Here is a 19,020-nt window from a genome sequence, read left to right as displayed (position 1 = left end):
ATTTTAAAGATTTAATAGTAGTAGTTTTAAATTAACAGAAACAAAGATATGGAAATAGAGAATTGCTGTTGTGCTCCCCCATAACCTCTTGTCACGATTACTAAGCATATTAACCCCTTGGTAATGGTGGTTCCATTTTTGCTAACACCAGTTAGAATTTTGGCACTGACTGCAGTGGGGATAAGATTTTGCCCAGTGTGCTTTGCACTGGATGGTGCCAGGCCCCCTTCATCAAGTGGTTAAAAATCTTTGCTTTACGTTATCTATTACAATTAAGATTAAGAAATGCTATGCTCAAGCTGTTCATTTGTAATAATGAAAAAAAAAAGGTTCCGCGTTAAATTAGTGAGAAAAAAAGTAAACTTGTAAGGTTAAGTGATCATGTAAAATTTTTACTGTGTTGAAAATTTCACAGTGAACACAGTAGGCTAGTACAGCTGAATGTTAATGTTTGCAATGCCTGCAATTATAAATATTGCAGGTAATTATTAGCACACAGCAGCTTCCTGGTTTTCTGGACCAAGATGAAAGACAAATGAAAATAAGAACAAGAAATAGTAAGATTCACTGAAGATTTTTATCATGCTGTACAGTGCTCCAAGGAAGACTATGTCAAGACCTATCTCCATATCACAACTATTTAACAATTAAATTTTTATTAGTGCTCTAGGTAATCAAAGACAAAACAGGTTTGCCTCTACACTTTATCATCAGGTCCTGAGAGCATGCACATCCAGATTTGTGCAAATAAAGAATCAAAACATCTAAACCAAATTAGGAATGGATGCTGTAACAGCATGGACAGATAAACAAGCTAGCAAAGGAATAAAGCATGATGTGGATAAATAAATGGTTCATGACTGAAGAAAACCAACCTCAACATTCAAAAATTATACTTCTGTATAAATATATATTTCTCCTGCAATATTTAAATCTGTGAAACATAAAACTTTGCTAAGAATAAACTTCAATATACTTATCTAACATTTACCATTTCTCTGCTTTACAGAATGTAAAGACAAATTACTTTGTATTACAAGCATTATACAAAACATTTTCCCTGCTGCAATAGTTTGCCAAAGCTGATATATTCTGAACCCAGCACAAAGATAAAACACAAACACACTTTTGTTGCATCCTATAACTTGGTTTTGTCTATGAGCTTGGCCTTTCATACACTACAGTGCTAACAAAAGTAGTTTGCCGACAGGACTTTATACAGGACATCAGAGTTTGTAGGTTAACTGACCTTACACAAAGCCTTTGTAAAGAGCTAGTGTATATTTAGCATGAATATTACAGACATACAGCATTTCAGTTGCATTAATATAACTCTATTTAACAGAGCCCAGGCTGCATTATTTCACATTATTTAATTACTTTGTTTAAAAATAGCATTTGAGCAAATGCAAGCATACAGAAACTCATCTGATGTAAACTGGAGCTTAAAATAATTCACCATTGTGGGGATACAGATTGCCATCTTTTTTCTTATTTTGTTGGTCATCCATAATATAGCTCCTGATCAAAATGTAAAGATGGATGAAGTATGAGTGTATTTTAGGGCTACATTTTTAATTAATTTGAATGTTACTTTATTCACGTTTGTGATCTGTTCTGATAAATGTGCGAAGTAATAGAAAAATCTTGCATAAAGATAACTGAAGGTAAGGGTAAATTATCATGAGCGTTACCTTTAAGACCTTTACAAATGCTTACAACAAAACTCACTTCGTACAGTGCCATAAGCTTTACAGTAACTCACACAAAGAGATGCTGTATAACTATATTTGAAAATTAATTCATTGGCTGTTTACCTGTAGTGGAATACGGGAGGTGCTTAACATTTTTCCCAATCAGGTTAGTCCGTTGGGCATTTCAATGTCAATTTCCAAATGTAAGGTATTAAAAAAAAAACAAACCAAAACAAAAAGCCTCTTCTGTAGTCTTGCCACTCGTGTATATATATGCCCCAAAGTAGTGCATGTGTGCATGCACATGTGTGTGTGCATGATTATGAAAGAGAATTTATTTTTAAAAAATCATTTCAGACTACCAGTATTGCAAATGTCTGCCAAGAATACCCAGCAAATAGGCTGGGGTTTCTTCCCTTTTATTTATTATCAGGCTTGCTCTTGCCAAAGTCTACCTAGAGTGGATGATCAATTAGTTTGAATGAAACAAGCCAATTCAAACATTTTCTGACAACAAAGTAAAGAGTTATATCTTAAACTGGGTTTGAAATCCACCTTCTCCATATGGATTTTGAAGCAATATAGTCAAGGTAATATACTGAAAAACATTAAAAGATACCAAATATATTACAGTTATTTCTCCCTGCAAAAACAAATTACTTAGACAATTAAGATGTGAAGGTTCTATCTGCAATATTCTTTAGCTTCCCGAAGCACCATTCTTAGCTGGGACATGTTTCAAAGCATTGTTTTTGAGTTTAATGAGTAAGCATGAATGCAACTAAAGGTCTCTCACTAATTTTAGGATTCTGAAGACTTAAAAAGAACATCCCAGTCCATCATTTCCAGCTGATATTAGGCAAGCCAAATGGGCACTTGGGTGCACAAAATGAGTAACTGAATGTCTAAATGCTATTTTATGGGCAAACACTCCAAATACAGGAGGTACGCATGTATCAAGTTGAGGCACTCCAGACTGTGAGAATTTCACACAAATTTGAGATCTGTCATTATGCTTCACGTACTTAATTTTATAAAGATCTATGCAAGACTCAAGTCCATAGGCATTGTATGACAGTCCTGTTTCCTGTTCCCACCTCAATATAGCATGACTTTGTACTTACTAACTGATGATGAACAACTGTGTGTATACATAGTGAGTGTCAACTTGCTTCACAAAGTTGGGGCAAAGGAAAATATAGGGCCCATGCAGGGCATAATTTTAAATGGTCTTTTGAGGGCACCCAGAGGAAATCTTGCTTTCACCCTGACTCTCTCCTACTTCCTCACTACAGAGAAACTCTTCTTCTCACACCAAGTCTATGTTAGGATCACTGAAGAGTGATTTCCCCCAGAAATAGGAACAAGGTAGACATGTAAAAACATAAAAGCCTCCTTAGATCTTTACCCACCTATGGAGGGAGAATGGCAGTGTCACCAACTGGCCAAGCTGAACAGCATTGGCTGCAGGACTAGAGTTCGGCCCTCATAAGATTTAAGGTTTGGATCGACATATATATATGGTTTAATTACTTAGCTAGATCCAAAGAGTATATGTACACACACACAAACCTGTACAAGTCTTCTGTATTACTTATTACCAACTAATAGACGAGCCAAGAAGATAATATTCACACTACAAACAATTTACACAAAAGTGTAGTTATTTTGGCACACGCAAGGCTAACAGTCCGTTAAGAGGACACATACTAGTGCAACACATTACATTTGCTCTATCATGAAGGTAAAAGGTTTGTTTCTTGGCCAGTGCAAACAGAGAATTCTCATTCATGGATGACAGGCACATGCCCCCAGAATACATGCATCACTGAAAGGCAGGGTTATGTTCTGAATATCATACATGCAGAGGCACAAAGAATTAAAATTTATTTTATAACCATGATGAGCCTTAAGGAAAAAAGCTATCAATTACAACTTTAAAGTTTTTCTTTTGGAGAAAGATACACAAGGATTTTGTCTACAGGTGGTTACAGATGGCTGGGATACCTATCACTTGCAAGCCAAACCCATAGCAGTTATTTGCCTTTTAGTTCTGCCTAATTCCAGCTACCATAAAAAAACTATTAATTGAGTCAATAGAGGGAAAATATGGGTGACTGAAATGGTAATTCATGAACAAAGCTTTCTATAATGCCAAAAAGTCATCAGAGGAATTTTTAATTTAGATAAGGTCAGTAAAATACATGGAAAATATCATACTTCAATCCAAAATATCTTTGAAGGACAATCTCTATGCTGATGAAAAACACAAGTTGTGACATGCGAGTAGTTTTGAAATCTCCCTTTCCCTTCCCTAAAGTCAAAAAGAGAAGAAATATTGTAGGTTTAAAAAAAAAAAGTGGCTAGATCCTGGCCACTGTCCAATGTTCAACATTTCCTTTGTGATTCCAAATATTTGATTACAATTAATGACAACTGTTCACGTAGGACTGTTGAAACAATGTATGTTTTTTAATGTCTGCTTCTCAGTAACACTATTATGATAGCTTTGATAGCCACAAAAAGCAGGAAATAATTTTTGTTTCTGATATTTCCATATTGATAAGATTGTTGCAAAACTCTCAACAAGTAACTAAAGCACATGGAGTAACTAGAGGGAATTAGTAAGCAAGTACTAATAAGAAAACCCATTTGACTTCTGCATATTTTATTTAAAAATGAGGTTATATTTAGAAAATTATTTGTAAGGACTATTCTTTTGCCTCAGTGAGGATTTTTATTTCTTGTCCTCAGTCTTGCAAAGGCTTTGATGGTCAGGTTAAGCCTCAGTGGAGACACAGGTAAGATTGTGTACTGCCATAGTATTTAAGGGTTTAATTTTAAACAAACAGTGTAATTTGAGTTTGTTCTTTATGGCAGTTATTGCTAAAAGCTACCTGAACTTTCTGATCACATTATTTTTGGTAGCATGTTCAGCAGTAATGAAATCAAAGATAATTAGAAACAACAGGGTTTTATAGAAGATGTCACATAGAAGAGTGCTGCATAGTATAAGATGCTGAAAATCAGACAGGAAAGTTAGATGGAATGAGTTGAGAAACCCAAAAAAAGGAGATGAGTGTAAACCTTAATTTAGGTACCTATGTCCTTACTTCAGACATGACATTTAGTCTGGAGTATGGTGCACAGGAAGAGCATATGCTCTACAACACTTCAAGGGTTGAAAAAGGGTCACCTCCTGCACCTCCTGAGCTATCCCTTCCCCTCATCTCTGAGGTACCAGCTGTACTTGCTGTCCTGAGAGTTGAGGGAATGGCAGATGAACAAGAAAATGTACTTTGCCCCATTCCCAAGCAGGCCTGGAAATTATTGCTAACATTCAAGCTAGTATTTAGGCTTTTAATTTCCTACAGATATTAGTGGAAAAGTAAAAGCTTAAGTAGGTGGCTGAACCCCTAATACACAGCTGCATATGGTGCTTTTATTCATAGCCCTTATCTTCCACAGCAAGTGTAGTAAAAGGAAAAAATCTTTCCAAAGTACTATCTTCACAGCCACAACTTCCCTTTGTCACTGTCATATCAGAATGACTTCTTTTCATGCATCTGTTTGAGTTTTAAAACTATCCAACTGTAGAAATGAAGAAGAAACAAAGAAGTGTGTTCCTCAAAATAAAAGAGTGCTATCTGAAGCATCTTCTCAGGTTCTGATACAAAGCTTACTATGCCATTGAAAGTATTTCAAAGAACTTTGCATCAGGTCCATACAAAGTGCTTTGGTTTATGGCAGGGATTTTATAATGTACAAGTAATGCAAAGTAAACTCTGGCAGAACCCCAGCTAGTTCCATCAGCCTCTTCTAAGCAAACAGAGTAGCTCAATCTCTAGTCAGTGGCAGCTTGGATCTGTCCGCATTCTCAATTCCTTTGCATGCCTTCTATCTCACGAGTGTGCTGATCTCTCTCATATTGTGAACTAGCAACTTAAAACCTAATTATACCTTAAAACCTTCCTAACCAATCACTCCTCCTGTGTAGCAAGTCTGGCATTACTGACACTCAGTATCTGGGTACTTGAGAAAGCCTGTCATTTGTGCACCTCAGGTTAAGTATCACTTGATGTGCCAGACAAGGCAGCTAGCTAGCAACACACAGCCAGATCAACAGTGTGCTGAAAGGGCTCTACAGTAGACTGGACTTCACCCTTCATTCTGGCTGGGTCCAGATCTTTTCAGTTACCAGTGAGTTATGAGTCAAGTCTTAAAGTCAATGGGAAGAACAGGGACACTGGTTTTGCCTGTAACTTAGCTGAAGCATTTATCAAGGGTTAGAGGCTTAGCCTTTTTATTCATAAAATCCAGGACTATCCTGGAGCCTTCTTCAGGTGCACAGGCACCAGTGACGTAGAAGAAGGTTCTCTACATTTAGACAGTTCACTACCATGCTGGAATAATTTAGCCGTTGTTGGTATCACAGTATGCTATTTTCTGCCTCAGAGTGTGACAGGTCACCAGTGCAACATAGGAGTGGATAATCCTTCATTCCGTGGAAATTTTTCTTCAAGAACAATGGATAACTCTTGGGAAGGCTTCACAAAGCTGGATGCTTCTCATCCTGAGCATCCTTAAATACATCAAAAATCTTCCCAGGTAACCAGAGCCAACCATAGGAAAAGCCATTTAAATCTTTACAAGAAGATGTGCTGAGTTTTGGCAAACTTCCCTCCCTCTTCAAAACAAAACTCAAAATAAATTATAAACAAACAAAAAAAATCTCCAAGTCCACAAGGAGTCTTTGCCTTTGTTTGCTATTGTTGTCTCCAAGTCCACAAGAAGTCTTTGCCTTTGTTTGCTATTGTTGTTCTGGTTTCAGGCTGATGTATGGGCTCAGAGAGTAATTAGAGGCAAAGTTACAAGAAAGACTACCATTCAATGTCAGAAAAACAAAACATGAACAGTTTAAGGGCTGAAAACCAGTGCTCTGTTTCCAGGCATTGGCCAAATACAGACTGTTGACCTGCATGGCACATGACAGCACACACTGCTCGCTAAATTTTATGTACTCTGAGGGGGATGCTGATATGTGTGGGGGGAGAGCAATAAATTTATTAACCTTTATTCAGAGTAGAACATGAAAATCAGTGCATGAGCTTTTTTTGAAAGAAAGCAAAGCAGAACTGCTATCAGCTGGTTTTGAATACTGAAAATCTTATCTTTTATGATTTTAGAGAAGCAGAGTAATACATTAGGGTATTTGTTCAGCTCTTGCGGAAAATTGGGCCAGCCTTTTCTCTCCTTTTTAACCAACATAAGAAATTAGTTATTTTTATTCCTATTAAGCTGTTTTGGCATTCTGGGCCCCAGGCAGGTCACACTCAGCTGCCTGTACCTTAAGCCTGCGGAACTGGTTCTTGTTTTATAGCAGTGGAAAGCCATTCCCATCAATACTATTACTCCCAAATTAGGCAGCAAAAGTGAACAGAGAATCAAATCCCTTGGCTTCAAACAAATCTAACATAAAATGTAGCCCAGTTATAATAGTATATTTTTGTGGGCAAATTGCACATAATTACATGGATATTAATTGTAAATGTCCTTTTTCCAAGGGGCAGTAAGCTTTCCTTACATGTGTTATAGCTTAAAGGGAATATGTGCCAATGTATGTGCATAACAACATTCACTTAATAGCAACCTGACTGGCAGTGTTTAGTCATAATCAATATTTTAGAGCTTAATGCCCCCTTCATTTCAAATGTGAGGCAGTGCAAACTTGAAAACAGACTGCAAAAAGCTTTAATAGACTTTCTTAGTAATGTCTTGCTCCTCACCTCTCAGGTTAGTACAATAGCTCCATCCAAATCCAGCCAGTCAGAACCATGCTACAGTACACACAGTAACAAGCACAAAGTATAGACAGGAGGAAAGTAAGGGCTGGTATTTTCTACCTCTTTCTGTTGGCATAAAATACTTTAGAACCTATATTGTCCTAGAAATAGATTTTTTTCAGTTTTTCATGAGTGGTGTATGACATTTACAGGCTAGCACCTTGTATATTACAACCACTTACTCCCCAATAGTATATTGTTGAATGTTTTAAGGAAAGTGCTAGATCCCATATAAGACATTTTTAAAAAGCCCCAAAACAGTAGTCAAATCAAACTGCATAAATAATGGGATATTATTCAGAAAGACTGCTATGAAAGACCCTCTTTTCAAGAGGTTCTCTTCAACATCCTCAGGGCAACTGGATATTTAGGAATGTTTGAGATCTTTTGCTTGAATTGACAAAAGTGTGGTATAACTGCTCTTGACTTTATTTTTTTTGTCTAAAGCTCAACAAAATGATGTATTTTTTGTACCAATATATTTAGTTTTGCCAATATACACGAGGAATGTAATGAAGTGGCGTTGTGCTGCAAGTAGCTCAGCAGATGTTGAAATCAGTTCCAGTTCCTGAAAACAACTTCTTGACAACATAGTCTTAGCATTCACAATAACCAAAACATGTGGGATTCATCTACATCATTCTTACAAATATATTCTCTTTCCCCCTCTCTTTCTCCCTCTGTGTTGTAAACCCTCAGCCTTACTTGCTTCCTTGTACTTTATGATCGTATGTGCCTGCATGCTTATAGCCAGATACATATCCTGAAGCATCCACCAGATCTTCTCGGCCAGCTTTGCCTTTTCCTTTCCCACTGGGATCAAACCTCTCTTTGTGAGAACCCGTGAATTTTGATGTATCTGTAAGGCGTGATACAGTTGGAGATGAAATGGCTTTCTATTAGAAGAAAGAAAAGAAACAAAAAACCACATCAGAAATCAAGTATTCTTAATACAGATATTTATACATGCTATCGACATTTAAATCTTTGCTAATGACGGAAGCTATGTAAATATCTACTTGCTTCCAGCAAAAGGATACAAAAAAATATTTGCTTCTTGCCATTACATACAATGACAATAATCATATGGCCAAGAACAAAATAGTGCAAGTTATGTCAAAAACTTTTGGAAGAGACTTTCAATATGAGATACTTCTGATTAATAATCAAGTTCTAAGCACCAAAGATATGAAGAAGTCATAGGGAACAGCCATGTTCAAAATCCATTACGTCAACATCCAGGCATAAAAGCCTGGCTCCACCAATACAGAAAAAGCAAACCAATACAGCTAGAATTCATTGCTTCAAGAGACAAATTTATTCTAAACTCTGGGATTCATGAGAGAAGTAATGAACTAGAAGGATTGAAAGTTATTTTCAATGTTGGCAAATTAGCAGTCTACGAAATCGCATTGAGCAAAGACTTTCCTCTACATTGCTTCCACTGAGTGGAAGTGCTTAAAAATCTTAGTTTAAAATCTTTAAAATCAAAGTTTTGCTGTCATTGAGACAAAGAAAATTTGACTACGCAAACAGAAAGAGAAAGATATTTCCCAGAACAATATAGGAGCATGCTAACCTGTGTGCTTGGACTGGGAGCAGTCTCTTTGATCCTTAAGTTTACATTTTAAAATCAGAAGAGAAAGGGCACTAAAGGAGAAGGGGAAACACACAACATTTTTGTGTAGTAGTGGAAATGGAGCTAAGATGAACAAAGATGTTAAAATTTGGGTATCTTTATGTGTGCCACCCTGTTAGGGTGCATTTTAGAGACAAAAGTGGCATGGGCTTCATTGCAGTGACGTAAATGCTCTGGGAAACTTACCTTTCATCAAAAACCTCATTCCCCCTCTACCCATCCTCAGCCCAAGTAAATGCTCATTAATGAGACCTAACAAACAGGTCTTTGAAGTAACACATAGTTCTTCCATAGGACAACATATGTCAAATATCTTTTAATGCTGAACATTAAAAAAATCAGAGACTTGGAAAAGATGCTTGAATCTGTACCAAGAGGAACAGGATACTTGGATTCAGCTAGACCGGGAATGAATGCTATAACTTGTACACCATGGAAGCCACACATCCTCCACACCATTTACAAAAAAGCTGTTTTGAGGGAATTTGTCCACATACATAACTACTTAATGAGAATCTCAGGTTGTAAACTTCCGCTTTTCTCCCTCCAAACATACCCAACACGTGACACATTGTCCTGGTTTCAGCTGAGATAGAGTTAATTTTCTTTATAGTAGCTGGTATGGGGCTATGTTTTGGATTTGTGCTGAAAACAGTGTTGATAATACAGAGATGTTTTAGTTGTTGCTGCACCAGTCAAGGACTTTTCAGCTTCCCGTGCTCTGCCAGGTGCACAAGAAGCTGGGAGGGGACACAGCCAGGATAGTTGACCCAAACTGACCAAAGGGCTATTCCATACCACATGACGTCATGCTCAGTATATAAAGCTGGGGAAGAAGAAGGAAGGGGGGACATTTGGAGTGATGGCGTTTGTCTTCCCAAGTAACCATTACGCGTGATGGAGCCCTGCTGTCCTGGAGATGGCTGAACACCTGCCTGCCCATGGGAAGTAGTGAAGGAGTTCCTTGCTTTGCTTTGCTTGCGTGCGCGGCTTTTGCTTTCCCTATTAAACTGTCTTTATCTCAACCCTCGAGTTTTCTTACTTTTGCTCTTCCGATTCTCTCCCCCATCCCACCAGGGGGGAGTGAGCGAGCGGCTGCGTGGTGCTTAGTTGCTGGCTGGGGCTAAACCACGACACACATACAATACAACACTGTTACTTCTGCAGCGTTACTTTCACATAAGGCCCTGAGGGGAAAGGTGGTGTGGAGGTGTGAGTTCTGTCACTATCTGAAAGAAGATGACCACTGGAGCATTCATTTCTCAAAATAGCATTGCTGAATGACCTTTAGGGACTTTTGCCTTGCAGACTCAGAGTACTATTTGCAGAAGTGGTTATTTTTCTATATTGAAAAACAGAAATGAAGACAATACTTAGGAAGAAGTATTGCTTCTTAATAGAGTTTTCTTGTCCACATCGGCCTGCTTAGCACCTTATAACCAAGAAACCTGTATTCACAGTAGAGCTAATTAAAAAAAATACACCCTGTGATCAGTAATTGTGTTAGCAGCCCAGCTAGATAAAATGAAAATGCAATAAAAATGTATAAGCTGAGACATCAAAAGCAGCAAAGTGAAAACTCCCAGCCTGGTGCCCAGCTGAGAATTTATTCTTTCTGTTCCTCAGGGTTACTCATAAATTGAACAGGTTGTACACACAGTCATACAACAGAACCAAAGGATTGTCTGGCCACTGGAAATTACTCTGACAATTTGGGGAAAACAAAGACACACACTTCTGTAAGAGCGCATAACCTGTTAGCTTCACCTGGGGCACAGGCACTAGGAATTCTGTGCTATTTTAAGTCTTACCAAACAAAACAGTGATTCACAAGTAAGTGAAGGGAAATATGGGGGCTTGTACCTTGAAGAAAAATTCTGGCACAAACCAGTAGGAATAAGCTTTTATATGGTGTAGTGTTTCCTGTCATGCAGTGTTCACAAGCAAGAACCCAGCCACTACTTGAAGACAAACTGTCAGACTGCTTGACGGAACAAAGTCTTCCACTAACCACCATTTTGAACTACAAAGCATTTATAGTAGTGGGCAGTACATGTGTCTCACCTAACTCTTATAAATACACAGGCTCCCCATTTCATTTTAAAACTCCCACAGGTCATAACAACTGCAGGAGCATACTAATAAAGGCTGACTGTAGGACAGAATACATGTGGGGAAGTTTCTTACACTTATTTAAGTTATTACTAGATCATTCTCCCTCCAAAAGAACATATGAAGCTTCTTACTAAAGGCATTTTCTTAACTATTAGCACACTTGTGTTCTTAACAAACTTACTAAGAAAATGAAGATCCCATCTGTGACTCTCCCCATGTAAGCCAGCAAGGAAAAAGCTAGGGCATGATACTTGCCAAAGTATCTTTTATTGTCCCTAACACCAGAAGAAGCTGCTATAGATGATGTAAGAAAGCTTATCATATAATCAAAGGACTAAACTTTGCTCTGTGTTTACTTATGTAACACTATTGCTAAAAGCCACAGGATGCTACCAGTGAGAAAAGCTGTTTGTACTGTAAACATGGAAATACTCCAAATGCAAGACAGGGGCAATATTCAGTATAAAGTTAATTAAACTTAACACGTATTTACTTTCCTTGTATTTCATCACCACTATTTTACAGAAAATCAGTTTTCTCTAAATGTCCATATACTCTGCATTCTCACACGCAGAGAGAAGTCTCAGAAACTCTAGTTGACTGCCTTTCCCTTTACCAAATTCATTCTCAGGACAGACTGCTATTCTGAGAATTTGTAATGGTAAGTTTAATCACTATTTGGAAAAAGGAGGACTACAGCTTCTGCTCCTCTGTTTCAAAGGGGTGGCATGATCAGGATGAAATTTGCCTCAATACCCAAATTACAATAAAAATAATAAGAATTTTGGTACAGTAACATAATTGTAACAGACATACTAAGACTTGTATGAGCGCAATATGAAAGGAAATGCACGTATATTAACACACAAGAAGAAACAGTAAAACAAGGATTAATAGAATGGCCTGTGTCAATAACAAAGGACATTCCCAAGTAACTACTCCCGGGGCATCATTCCCAGTGGTAAACTTGAGGAATGTGTTGTTTATATCAAGACAGCCTGCACTCTGATAAGACCACAACACAGATGACTTAAAAAAAAAAAAAAAGGTGCATCCTAACAACAAGATGGTAGCAACAAGGTTGCAGCATGCCATATGAGCCTTTCCTTTTCCTGTTAGTCTACTGGGAAAACAGTGACACATTTCAAACTAACACAGAAAACGGAGGATAGGCAACAGCTTGGCCTACAATTTACAGAGGCTGAACTGAGATCCTGAAGCAAAGGACCAGTCTGTAACAGCTATTGACTCTTAAAGGTTATGAAACATCAATGCAAAACCTTGTTTGTCATTGTCAATCATGAAGAATCCAGGAGACATAGTGTTGTCTCAGTAGTGAGCATCCCTTGTCCTCTGTGTCCCACATACAGAGGGGATGCAATTTGTGTGCCAAAATGTGACCAATTTGACACACACATCTTTGTGCTTGACTGTCAGAGTGTGAGTGAATGAAATCTATTGTAAAATAGATACATGTGAATGAGAATCAGCTTACTAGAGACTCTGTAAATAAATTTTACCTTCACCTTCTGTAGGATCTTGCACTGAGTAGGGTTTTTGGGTTTTGTTTGTTTGCTTGTTTTTCCCCACTAATTTCCCTTGATACTTCTCCACTTGGAATTTACCAGTCATCTGTCTACAGATTTCACATCCACTACTTCCTCCTGCTGTCTCTTTCATAACACTGTTACATTCTCCAGTGAAGACTTGTGCTAGGACCAACATGAAAATGTTCTTTTATAACTCATTTTTCATCTGCTAGAGCCAAGTGTGTTCCCAGTGCAACAGCAATACAGCAAATGGGGGGGGGGGGGGGGAGGAAGCTCTATGGTTCAGCACCCCCTTTGACATATCTAAAAAAAAAAAAAAATAAATCACACTTAGTTAGCAGACAACTTGGAACAAGGGTTCAGATCTTTGCCTTTCATATCTATTAACTGAAAGTTGATATGTGTATGTGCAGGGAGAAAGAAACATCAACATTCTAAGTAAAGGTAAATTAACACCACAGATTGTATTTTTTTTTAAATCTTTTTGTCCTGAAAAACAGTTAAACAAAACCTAAAGCCCCAGCACAACAAACATCACAAATCCAAAGCCTAACAACAGTGATCCCACATCCTGCGTTCTTTCAGCCCAGGATGGATCAGAAGGCATTCTGCATCACAGGAGTCACAATATGTGAAATGAACATAAAGGCAGTAGCTGCAAGGCAAACATTTTTTTTCCAAATTGTTTTTAACTGAGTAAGAACTGCAGCCATTTCCTAAGTTGCACATGAAGTCACTGATGCACCCCTTCCCACAGGTGACAGAATATTACAACTGAAAGATGGCTATCCCTGTTGGTTTCCTGATGGTGCAATTTCTATGAAATAGGAGGCTCGCTTTGTTTCTAACAGTACAAAATTCAAGCAATTTAAATTCCTTGTACAATATGCTTAGTCCGTGAACTGCTCCATCCATATAAAAGATCAGAGATAATAAGATGCCACCATAAGGCTATGCAGAACACCCCATTTCTCCTTTTATGTTTCTCATTATGAATGTGTATCCATTAAAAAGAAAATACTACTTCCTCTTTAAGGTCATGTGAACATTACACAGAAGGGCCAGGTGCAATCTAAGCATCCTGCTAAGGTGCTTTCTTTCAAAAAAGCCTTTGTAAATGCAGAGTAGAACACGCAAGGACTTCACATCTGTCTTGGACTCCTCAATCAGAAGCAGCTAGTGGTACTATATAATATCACAAAATCATAGAAGTGTTGAGGTTGGAAGAGTCTTCTGGAGGTCATCTGCTCCAAACCCCCACCCTCTCACCTAGAGCCAGTTGCCCAGGATCATGTCCAGATGGCGTTTGAGTATCTCCAGGGATGGAGACTCCACAACCCTTCTGGGCAACCTGTGACATTGCTTGGTCACCCTCACAGTGAAAAAGTGTTTCCAGATGTCCAGACGGAACCTCACATATTTCAGTTTGTGCCCATTGCCTTTTGTCCTATCACTGGGCCCTACTGAAAAGAGCCTGGCTCCATCCTCTTTGCACCTTATATAAATACCTTCAGGTATTTATATAAATATATATTATATAAATACCTATATTATTTATATATAGGTATTTATATATATATAAAAATACCTATAGGTATTTTATATATATAAAAATACCTATATTATAAATACCTATATTATATATATTATATAAATACCTATATTATATAAATACCTAAATACCTATATTATTATATATAATATATAAATAAATATATAAATAATTTATATAAAAATTATATATAAATATATATTATAATATATAAAAATATATCTTATATAATATAATATTATTATATAAATAATAATAAATATATATTAAATAAATATATATATTTAAATAAATATATATTATATAAATACCTTCAGGTATAAATACCTTCAGGTATTTATATACATGGATGAGATTCCCACTTGAGCCTTCCCTTCTCCAGGCTAAACAGCACCAGCTCTCTCAGCCTTTTCTGATAGGAGAGATGCTCCAGTCCCTTAATCATCTTCATGGCTCTTCACTGGACTCTCTCCAGCAGCTCCATATCAATCTTCTACTGGGGAGCCCAGAGCTGAACACAGCACTCCAGATGTGACCTCACCAGTGCTGAGCAGAGGGGAAGGAGCACCTCCCTTGGTCCGCTTGGCAATACTTTGCCTAACATGGCCCAGGATACCAGTAGCCTTCCATGCAGCAAGGGCACATTGCTGGCTCATGTTCAACTTGGTGTCCACCAGGATCCCCAGGTCCTTTTCTGCCAAGCTGCTTTCCAGCTGCATGGCCCCCAGCATATACTGATGCATGGGGTTGTTCCTTGCCAGGTGCAAGACTTTGCACTTTCCTTCACTGAACTTCACGAGGTTCCCATCAGCTCATTCTCCAGCCCCTCCAGGTCCCTCTGGATGGCAGCATCTGTATGACCTATCAGCCACTCCTCCCAGCTTTGTGTCATCAGAAAACTTGCTGAGGGAACACTCTGCCCCATTGTGCAGATCACTAATGAAGATGTTAAACAGGACTGGAGCAAGTATGCCTGCTCTGAGGTACATCACTAGTTACTGGCCTCCAACTAGACTTTGTGTCACTGATCACCACCCTTGGGACTCAGCCATTCAGCCAGTTTTCAATCCACCACACTGCCTGCTCATCCAGCCCCTACAGCAACAGCTTGAGTTGAGCTGATTCTCAGAAACTTCTATGTAATGCTGATTCTCAGAAACTTCTCCAGGCAAGTCCTGAACACCTCCAAAGATGGAGGTTCCACAGCCTCTCTGGGCAACTTGACCACACCCAGGGTAAAAAAAACCCAAACAACCCAAAACAAAAAATCCAACATCTCATCTAAATTACTCATGTTCCAACTTCTGTCTGTCTGAAACAGCCCTCATACCAAAGACAGGAAGTGAAAGCTATAGAGTCTTTTTAAAGCCTGAAACCCTTAACAACAGTGCCACATGCGTCCTTCCTCCTGTCTTATGAAAGACACCTCTGCAAACTCGGGCAGATTTTGCCTTCTACCTCAAGATAACAGCTCAATGTAAGAGCAGTTTACAGAGCAAGTAGAACATTCAATTTCATCAGTTTTGAGAATTACAATAAGATTCAGAAATGTACTATCAATCCTTATGAAACTGAAAGGAATTACAGTAAAAAGGAAATGAGAGCACAGAAATCAAGAACATACATTCAGTCAACATTACTGCAGAAGAATATAGCAGTTTGCTCAAGAAAAATACATCCACTGAAAGCCATCCTGTTGCACTGGCTTGGCCTGTTTGCGGCAGAGAAAAATACATCAATGCAGTTAAGTCGGCATGAATTTTATGGACTCACAACAGGACACCTATCTCAACTTTTGTGTCAAAGGCTTGGAAGCATCCTGTGAAGCTTGTGCCACAATCATGAAAATAGGGTAACAGTGTAAGACTAAAAGATTCCCCACACTTTCAGGACTCTTCCTTCCAGAACAAAGTTGAGGCAAAGAAGAAGGAAGACAATTCTGTGCTGCTAAGCTCGTGTTCTTCGTTTTCTGTCAGCACTCATTACCATCCTTTTTACAAAGCACGCAGTTTAAAACACCAAGCTAATGCCAAGAAAGCTGGAACATTCACCCGGTGCAATGCAACAGGCTGGACAATCAGATCAGTGCAGCACCACACGGTTGCAGCTGCATTGCTTCCATTTCTGCAGCTAGCACAGTCCATGGCAAGCTCTTGTCTTGTTAGCTGTGCGCCGTGCGGCTTTGCACAGAACATGGCACCATTCCCAAAAAGGATCTCCAGAACCAATTACTGGGAAGTCAACGCAGCAAGAAAAGCTACTGGACTTCAGGAATAGCATACATTCAAAACAGACATGAAGTGCAATGGCTTTTACCATTAACTCCTGTCTCCACTGAAACAACTTGCCCAAAGATATTTTCCACTGCTTGCCATCACTGACAAAGATCCAGGTTTCATTTAAAGCTGTTCCACAGCTTAAGCAGAAACTTACTGGCTTGATGCAAAACACTGCACTACGGTTTTCTGGGGGTTTTTTTGCCTGAACTATGAATGTCCAGATAGTACAGAAACATTCCCTTCCTGCCTTAGGTATTGTGTCTTTTTAGTAACCAGCGGACAAACGAAGTATTGGAGGCAAACATTACCAACAAAATGGCAGACTGCGAGCATTACTCCCACCACCACCTTTTTTTTTTTTTTTTAAAATACAATCATCTTTTATCAACTCGCGTGCTAAATTAAATCAACGATATTAACACTCTGATGCTGCAAAATTTGGTGCTGGCTATTCAGGATACCGTGCTGCTCTTCAAAATAACCAGTCACTCAGTACTTCTGCGTAGAAAAACAGCAGCATGCTGGGAGTGCTCGCACTGCTGAAAATGCTAGTCATGGGCAGTAAGCAAGGGGCTAATATTACTCCTTACCAGAAGGGTATACGTTTTAGCCATGGTCTTCCTAGCTACACTCTGTCAACTGTAATCATCCTTCCTCAATTCCTCACTGAAACTGAATGACTTTCTGTATTTGCTCCTTCAACCATAAAACTTTAGTATCTAGCAGCATTTCTTCCTAGAAAATGTTGCCATAGAGATTTGTTTATGTAATTAAAATGTTCTGGGAGCCTTCAGAATCAGCACCAACGTTAGCAGACTTAGCAAGGCTTTTAAAATTATTTATTTGCTGGTAACATCCAGAACCTTTGTACAGAATGAGAACCTAAAACTGGCTATGAAATGGGACAAAAAATTCTCAAAGGGAAACTTTTCCCTTTTGGGGAGATTATACCAGGACTCCATACCAAAATGATCTTTTTGTTGTTGTTTTTAATTCATGGGAATACATGCGTATGCATTAAAAAACCCTGCAGAAAGTCAGGAACAGAGATGAAGCTTCAAGGAAAAATTTGGATTTCGTTCATGCTTCTTCGGTTTAGCGCGCACACAGATATACACACACTCACACACAAAAGAAAACGATAAGCAACTCCACTTCAATAAAGCCAGAAAGTAGTAAGCAACACCATTTTAATTAATCAGGGTGAGGACTTTCACAGGCGTGGTTTCCAGTAACGCCACTTGGGTGTTTTAACACTGCAGGTCCTAACTCTATATATAGCACCTAAAACTTCTCACCAACGAGTAGTCCAGCTAGAGCTAGACCAAAAGGTGCCTTGTATGTGACATCACTTCCAGGAACAATTTCAAATTAATAAGTTAAACCTGCCTGACCCAGATCTAACTCCATCAAGATAAGACTATGTAGTGCCCAGCCTTAAGGGGCAGATGAGGTGTTGCACACTTAGCATTTACAAGTGACCCTTTCTTTTCCTCCTCTGTAATATTAGCCCCAGACTCCAGCTCCCAAGCATTTCAAGACTCCAAGCAACTACAAATCATGGGATCTAGCAGCCTGATTAACACGGCCTTCCACAAAAGGGATTTAAAACAACAGGCCAACACTTCTCTGAGGAAGAATTTTACATTCCTATTGGTGGTGAAGACGAAACAAAATAGGGAAGATAGTACAGACCCACTTTTTTTTTTTTTTAAGCTGAGGTGTTGGTGAATCCTTCTTCAACTTAATGTTACAACCAGTCTTTAATGACATTTGTTCCGATTCAGTTGTAAAATAGTCCTCTCAAGCTTCTAGATGATGGGAAGAACACAAGAAGTGGGGTCTCCCAAGTCAACCCATTGTTTTGTTTTGGCTTTTGGTTTGTTTGTTTGTTTGGTTTTAAAGTTGAAGGAAGATGAAAAACTGCATCAAAAGGCAGCATGCTTCCATTTACCAGCATCACATCCTAAGCAGACCACATCTTAATTCTTTTAGGAGCTTTACACACATAGGCAGATTAAATATAGCTTAATTACAACATCTATGTTGTAATTATTTTACATTATTAATCTTCTTTACGAGATGGATGATTTCTAGCTTGTGTCCTTATTTTAGGAGTCAAACAACATACACACATGCACACACTCTTTGTTCCTATTTCTGCTCTAACTTCAGAACGGCAAGTTAATTTCTATCGTCTACACAGGAACGTAAAGAAACACTTATATTTTTTCCTGCCACAGTCATCGTATACCATAATCAGCCCCCTGACCACCTTGGTGGCCCTGCACTGGGCTTGTTCCAGTGTATCACTCTCTCTCTTGCACAGGGGAGCCCCAGACTGGGCA

The 19,020-nt window shown here is 38.5% G+C and overlaps 1 protein-coding gene across 1 annotated transcript in view; it reads right to left on the bottom strand.

The window, feature by feature from the left end:
- The window catches only part of TPPP (tubulin polymerization promoting protein), an 86,375-nt gene that overhangs the window by 13,440 nt on the left and 53,915 nt on the right, over positions 1 to 19,020 (bottom strand). Inside the window, exon 4 of the mRNA XM_072853529.1 lies at positions 8,243 to 8,433. Within this exon, the coding sequence (XP_072709630.1) occupies positions 8,243 to 8,433 (191 nt within the window). The remainder of the gene's footprint in view (positions 1 to 8,242; positions 8,434 to 19,020) is intronic.

Source organism: Ciconia boyciana, chromosome 2 (genome assembly GCF_034638445.1).
Source record: "Ciconia boyciana chromosome 2, ASM3463844v1, whole genome shotgun sequence".
Classification (NCBI taxonomy): domain Eukaryota; kingdom Metazoa; phylum Chordata; class Aves; order Ciconiiformes; family Ciconiidae; genus Ciconia; species Ciconia boyciana.
This window is presented reverse-complemented; position numbering and strand designations above follow the sequence as displayed.